The 7500-nt window shown below is 35.9% G+C and overlaps 1 protein-coding gene across 1 annotated transcript in view; it reads left to right on the forward strand.

The window, feature by feature from the left end:
* ctnnbl1 (catenin, beta like 1) overlaps positions 1-7500 on the forward strand; it is a 42283-nt gene that overhangs the window by 13444 nt on the left and 21339 nt on the right. The window contains exons 10-11 of the mRNA XM_043230279.1: positions 1-56; positions 1674-1855. The exon at positions 1-56 is cut by the window's left edge and continues 93 nt beyond it. Of these exons, the coding sequence (XP_043086214.1) occupies positions 1-56; positions 1674-1855 (238 nt within the window). The remainder of the gene's footprint in view (positions 57-1673; positions 1856-7500) is intronic.

Raw genomic sequence — 7500 nt, forward strand, 5'->3', positions numbered from 1 at the left:
AATCGTGATCGTTTCCTCCGGGGGGAGGGGCTTCAGCTCATGAACCTCATGCTCAGGTGCGTCTCTTCTCGACAGCTACTGGTTATTCATTTTTATGTTTTTATTTATTTATTTTATTCAGATTTGTCCTGTTCTGTCTCTGCGTCTCTTCTTGGACACGGGAAATGTATTCCCGCGGTGTAGATAAACTGTTGTTTGTCGTTGGCGGATGAAGGAAGTGCCAGTGTGACGGACAGCTAGGTTTCCCTCGAGCGAGGCCGTGATGGTCAGCTCCGTCCGTACAGGCCTCTCTCTCTCGTTCAGACTCCGACATTTATATCGCATCTCGTTTTATAATGAAAGCGGGCTGCTGAGCAAAAGAGACCAAGGCTTTGTGAACGAACATCCGTTTTCTTGTTGGAAAATACGCATGGAAATGAATCCTGCTTGTTTGTTGAAGCGCAAGGTTTTCTCTCTCCAGTCCAGGTTTAGCCGGGGCGGGTTTATATGTGTAACGCGTCTCACGTGGTACGCTTGCTACATGGTAATTCACAGAAATAGAAAAAGTTTAAAATATAGGTTGTTTTTTTTTTTTATGATGATTTGAAAGTTTTGTTTAAAATGGTATGAAGCTAACAAGAAAATACTTTTCCAAACTATTTATTTATTAATAAAATCAGTTAGCATTGTTCTTGAATTAAACTAAAAATACACACAGACACCGCATATTTAGAAAACAAAAAAATGTATGTGTGTGTATATATATGTGTGTGTGTGTGTGTGTATATATATATGTGTGTGTGTGTGTGTGTGTGTGTGTGTGTATGTATATGTGTGTGTGTGTGTGTGTGTATGTATATATATATACATACACATACACACACTGACGTGGACAAAATTGTTGGTATTGGTGGACAAAACCCTTTAGTTAATGAAAGAAAAACTCAATGGTCACAGAAATAACTTTAATCGGACAAAAGTAATAATAAATATAATAATTCTGTGAATATTACATTATTATATATTAATACATTGCTTTTCAACCATGCTTCAGTGGAATACTTAAAAAAAAATAAACTCATGGAACAGGATATGTATTTATTTAATTTGCCAATCTTGCAATAATTAGTACATTGTATATTGTTGTATAATCAGTATATTGTTTTGTCTATAATATTACATTATATGTATTGTTTTTGAGACATTTTTCTACTCATAGTGCATTAATGGACATTTTTTTCAATTCGTTGAACATATTAGAATTTTTATCATATACATGTAGAATGTCGCATATAATTGTTATATTTGTTAATGCATTTTTGCATAAGTTTTTTTGTAAAACATATATATGTATGTATATGTGTGTGTGTGTGTGTGTATATATATGTGTGTGTGTATATGTGTGTGTATATATATATATATATATATATGTGTGTGTGTGTGTGTGTGTATATATATTATATGTATATGTATGTGTGTGTGTGTGTGTGTGTGTGTGTGTGTGTGTGTGTATGAGAGAGAGCGAGCGAGAGAGATGGATAGAGATATAGATATAGATATAAATTTCTTATTTCTAAGCATTACAGACTTTGTCCCTTCTATGTTTTTTTTTTGTTGTTTTAGTAGTTAGTTACTGCCTGTTTGTGATACTTTTAAAGTGTGTGCGTGACTCGTTTCTCCCCGTGTCTGTTCAGAGAGAAGAAGATGTCTCGAGTCAGTGCTCTGAAGGTCCTGGACTACGGGATGATCGGCCCCGAGGGCTCGGACAACTGTCACAAGTTTGTGGACATCCTTGGCCTGCGCACAATATTCCCGCTGTTCATGAAGACGCCCAAGAAGATGAAGAAAGTGGGCGTATCGGACAAGGAGCATGAAGGTTTGTAGAGCCCCGAGCCCCTAAATGCCTCCGTTTCTATTCCAGCTCTGTTTTGTTTCCAGCTCGATATCGTTTCCCTTCCGTTTAAAGTGGATTTAGTTTCGCGGAGCTGCTCAATTAGCGGCGAGCGCACACACACAGAGGCGTTTGTAATATGACGGCGAGTTCACAGTAATATCTCTTTCTCGCCTATTATTTACAGTTCAGCCGGCGGTTTATTCCGCGGGGAGTAGAACTCTGCGGCGGCTGCTCTTATTGTTTTGCCTCGGCGATACAAATAAGCTCCTCGCGCTATGCTTAATGGTTATTAGAGACCTGAGACGAGAGAGAGAGAGAGAGGATGCGTCTCACTTCTGCTGGTACTTCAAGCACTCGCACGCTGGAGGAAGAGCGTTTGAAGCAGCGCGCACGTCTCAAATCACGTCTGAAATGGCTCTTATTCAGGATTTCCTTTAAAAAGAAGCGGTGTGTTTTTCGGAGGCTTTTTGGAAAGTGTGCAGAGTTTTGTCAAATGGCATGATATTGCGCTACACGCTGTCCTTATCACTGGCGAAGAAAGGTTGATATTTTGGTTTCCGTCATTTTTATAACATGCGTTTATTTGCTCGGACTCCCGAACGAACGATTCCTCTTTTGGGGGGACGTCGATTTGTCAGATTTTTGTCTCATGGTGCCCGTAAAAGCAGTGTTTATGAGCTTTTAACGCTCCAAAGAGAATGAAGACCAACGAGAAGATAAATATGCTAATGTTTCATGTTGATATAGTTTATTCGTTTATTTGCAAATTTAATGCAATGCTTAATTGGGGAGAAAAAAGTTCAATAATGGGACTAGTATTATTTTGTATTTTTTAAATCTAATATTTATTTTGTTACACCCAAATTCTAATTTTAATTTTATTTTTATATATATAAAATATATATATTTTTATTATATACACACACACACACACACACACACACATACACACACACACACATATATATATATATATATATATATATATATATATATATATATATATATATATATATATATATATATATATATACACACATATACATATGTGTGTATATATGTGTATATGTGTATATATATATGTATGTGTATATATATATATATATATATATATATATATATATATATATATATATATATATATATATATATATATATATATATATATATATAAAATGTGTATATATATATATAATGTGTATATATATATGTGTGTGTGTGTATATAATATAATATGCGTGTATGTTCACATATAGACCAAAAATAATAATAAAATAAGTTATAATTCTATCTGTCTTAGCTATCGTCTTATGAAACACTTTTTGTACTGTAAAACAGAGCATATTTATAAAATAAATACGTTTGCCTGTGCTCTGGCTTTATAGCTAATTTGTCCTCAACAGTATTCTTCAAATATTTATTACTTCAAAAAAAACCAAAAAAGTGCACATTTGTATTTTTGTGAATTGGTTTGTTGTGTTCGGACACACACTGTATTATGACGTCGTCACGCGCAATATGTTTGGTGTGAGATTACCCCGGCATCAATCAGCTGTTAGCCTCTTAATTCCTGACGACAAAAGGTGTTTATGAAGATGCGCCGCTTAATTAATTACCAGCTTTGACGACTGAGAGTTTGAGTAATTAAACGGCTAAGCTCTTACGGCCGATCGAGAAAGTTCAGACTGATCCCCGTAAAACCCCCTCTGAAATTTACTCGACTCATCGCGCCTTCACATTAGCATTTGTAATTAGCTGATTAGAAAGCACGCTTTACGTTTGCAGACCGACCGGAAAGATTTACAGAGGAGAAATAACGTCTTCTGCATTGTCTGCAAGTCTTTCATTGACGAGTAATAGTTAAAAGAAGAGGGAAGAACAACAACAAAAAAGTGAAAACTGGAGCTAAACTTCCGCTGGTAATCACTAAATAAATTAACGGCGCCCCGCTTTTGTGAGGAGAGCTGGAGCCACCGTCAGCAGGTAAACAATCCTGACAGTCGGGCACAAAGAGAAAGACGCTGCTAATCTTTCTGCGCTTTCAGCTCGAGCACAGCCGCGCGAAAAGAGCCTCGGACGCTGTCGCTGAACGAGAGCCGCCTCGCAGGGTGATTGCGCGTCGTATTGAGAAATTGTCAGGATGTGTTTTAGCTAATCATGTGTTAAAGTGAAATACGTTTTCTCTGAATGTCCGTGAACTCTGACATCGTCGGCCAATTTAAACTTTCTCTGCTATAAATGTGTGAGTGGGTGTGTGGGTGAGAGAATGAGAGTGGGTGAGAGTGTGAGAGTGAGGGTGGGTGTGAGTGGGTGAGAGAGTGAGAGAATGTGAGTGTGGGCGAGCATGAGAGTGGGTGAGAGTGTGAGAGAATGTGGGTGAGGGTGAGAGAATGAGAGTGAGGGTGGGTGAGTGTGGGAGAGTGTGGGTGAGAGAGTGAGAGAATGAGAGTGAGTGTGAGTGGGTGAGAGAGTGAGAGAATGTGGTGAGGGTGAGAGAGAGTGTGGAGAGAGTGAGAGAATGAGAGTGAGTGTGTGAGGAGAGTGGGTGGGTGAGAGAGTGAGAGAATGAGAGTGAGTGTGAGTGGGTGAGAGAGTGAGAGAATGAGTCTGAGGGTGGGTGAGAGAGTGTGGTGAGAGAATGAGGGTGAGAGAGTGAGAGAATGAGAGTGAGAGAATGTGAGTGGGTGAGAGTGTGAGAGAATGTGGGTGAGGGTGAGAGAATGAGAGTGAGGGTGGGTGTGAGTAAGAGAATGAGAGTGAGAGAATGAGAGTGGGTGAGAGGATGAGGGTGAGGGTTGGTGTGAGTGGGTGAGAGTGTGAGAGAATGTGGGTGAGGGTGAGAGAGTGAGAGAATGAGAGAGGGTGAGAGTAAGGGTGGGTGAGAGAATGAGTGAGAGAATGTGAGTGTGGGTGTGAGAGTGAGGGTGAGTGTGGGAGTGGGTGAGGGTGAGAGAATGAGAGTGAGTGAGGGTGGGTGTGAGTGAGTGTGTGGGTTAGGGGTGGGTGAGAGAGAGGGGGTGGGTGAGAGGGTGAGAGAGTGTGTGTGTGTGCGTGAGAGTGTGTGTGTGTGTGGAGGCTAGGGAGAACGCTCTGAAGCACCTGAAGCTTGGGGTTGGTTCGTGCCTGAGACTCGCTCCAGGTCATTTCTGACGCCTCGGGCCGGAGAAGATTAACATCCTCAGGATACAACTAAACTAAGATGAGACTCCCTTACAGGGCCAACTAATTCTGACTAGTGGCTTCTTTTGTGCTGGCATATAATATATATATATATATATATATTTGTTATGCAGTTAATTGCATAAAAAAGTTTTTGTTTACATAATACATGTGTGTATTGTTTATTATTACGTGTAAATATATACACACATACAGTATATATTTTTAAAATATTTACCTGCATATTTCTATTCATAATTTATCATATTTAATACATAAATGTAACTTTTTTAAAATATACTTGCATGTATATGTATGTGTATATATATATATATATATATATATATATATATATATATATATATATATATATATATATATATATATATATATACATATATATATATATATATATATATATATATATATATATATATATATAAATCTGTATATATATGTGTGTGTGTGTTTATATATATATATATATATATATATATATATATATATACACACACACACACACACACACACACACACACATATATATATATATATATATACACACATATATACATGCTAGTTTGATTATGATAATCTATATTTTTCCACTTTAATTTGAGTTTAGTCATTTTTTTAGTTAGTTTTATTTTGTTCTGGGAACATATAAAATAAGCATCACACAAAATAAAAGTTTTAGTTTATATAACGTGTATGTACTTGCTTATGTATATAAAGATAGTACATACCTGGAAAATATTTACTTGTGGATATATTAATATAAATGATATGATATTAATATAGTTAATAATATATAAACTTAACATTTTATTTTAAATATATATATGCATGGGTGTGTATTCATATATACAATACACACACACATTTTATGTTTGAATAATCGTTGCTCGCACTTTTTTTTTTTTTTTTAGCATTTTTAACATTTTCTTTTGTTGTTTTTATTTTTATTCCACTTTAAGTTTATTTCACTGTCAAAAGTTGCATTAACAGCTAGCTGAAATATTTGATTTTGTGTTATAAAAACAATACAGTTTTCATTAGATAATTACTGAAGTATCATTAATATATCAGTTATAGTTTGAATAATTTTAAAGCAATAAATATATTTTATTATTTTTATTATATATATATATATATATATATATATATATATATATATTTATTTATTTATTTATTTTTTTATACATTTTATTTTACTTTTAAACTAAGTAAACTTTTTTCTGATTTCAGTTAACGTTTTTAACGTGTGTTTTAATTTCCCCCCTCTTTAACTCTCCCAGCCCTGTATCCGACTCCTCTCAGGTGGCTGTGGTTCAGTTTGGCTGATCATTTATTGCTCTCTCCGAGCCCTGTTAGACTAAAGTACTCAAGTGGTTTGTCCAGGCGTCTGCTGTTACAGAGAATAATCACTCTTGGGAGACGTGTAAGACGACGTTCGACACAAACCCGTCAGCTTCGGCGTCTCCGCGCGACTCAAAATTGGCCGAATGTGAGCCGAATGTGAGCCGTAGACGCGGCACTTCATTTATTTCTAATGATCGTCTGTAACCGCTTTTTAATCTCCACCGGACACGTAATAATTGCGGGAAGTGCTCGGATCTCTGTGCTAAATTGGATCAAAAGCGTTGGTGTAATTGCGCTGATCTCCAGAGCTCTGCTAATTCTCCCGTTTGAAATGAAACTTGGAATCGGATCATTGTTCCGCCGTCCTCAAAGGTTTGGCTAATGGCTTCGTAATTGAAAATTAGCAGTTCTTTCGCCGCAGATCCGTACCACGATAACGTGATAATCCGCTTTGTTTCCAGGGATTTTCTTCGACTGTAACAAAACACCTTTGTCTCGTCTCCCTGTGAAGAAGAAGACGTGCTAGATGCTTGGGTTTATGTATTGTTGTCACATCGGCTTTCGAGTGTTTCTTCATTTGGTGTTCGGTGAAGGATGCACACATAAATGCGTGAGGAATGTTTTGCGCGGGGCCTTCGAGAGAAATTGTTTCACGCCGTGTTCACCCACAAATCATTTATTAACCGCCGTTGACTTTCTTTTTCGTTTTTCTTTTAGCTTTGAAACACAATTTTAAAGCACAGTAAAAGCGGTTCATGTGGCGTATGATTTTATACGTCAGTGATAGAAATTTAAAATAGTTATATAAATAGGATATTTTTTTCTTGAATGTGCACTATTAATTATTTGCATGTGTATATTGTGTTTTGATAATTATGAAATAATATTTTCTTCATTTTGTTTTACTTTTAAATACGTTTTTCAGTTTTTAAAAGTGTGCTTTAATCACAAATTAAAGAAAAAAAAACCCTTAATTTTATTTTATAATATTGTAATAATATACATTTTTGATAGTAATCTTTCATTGAATATAATTGTGTACAATTTATTAACATTTAAAAAAAAAGTTTGCTATAAATTTAAATTTACTAATAATATAACTTTTA

This window comes from Puntigrus tetrazona, unplaced genomic scaffold (assembly GCF_018831695.1).
Source record: "Puntigrus tetrazona isolate hp1 unplaced genomic scaffold, ASM1883169v1 S000000148, whole genome shotgun sequence".
NCBI lineage: Eukaryota > Metazoa > Chordata > Actinopteri > Cypriniformes > Cyprinidae > Puntigrus > Puntigrus tetrazona.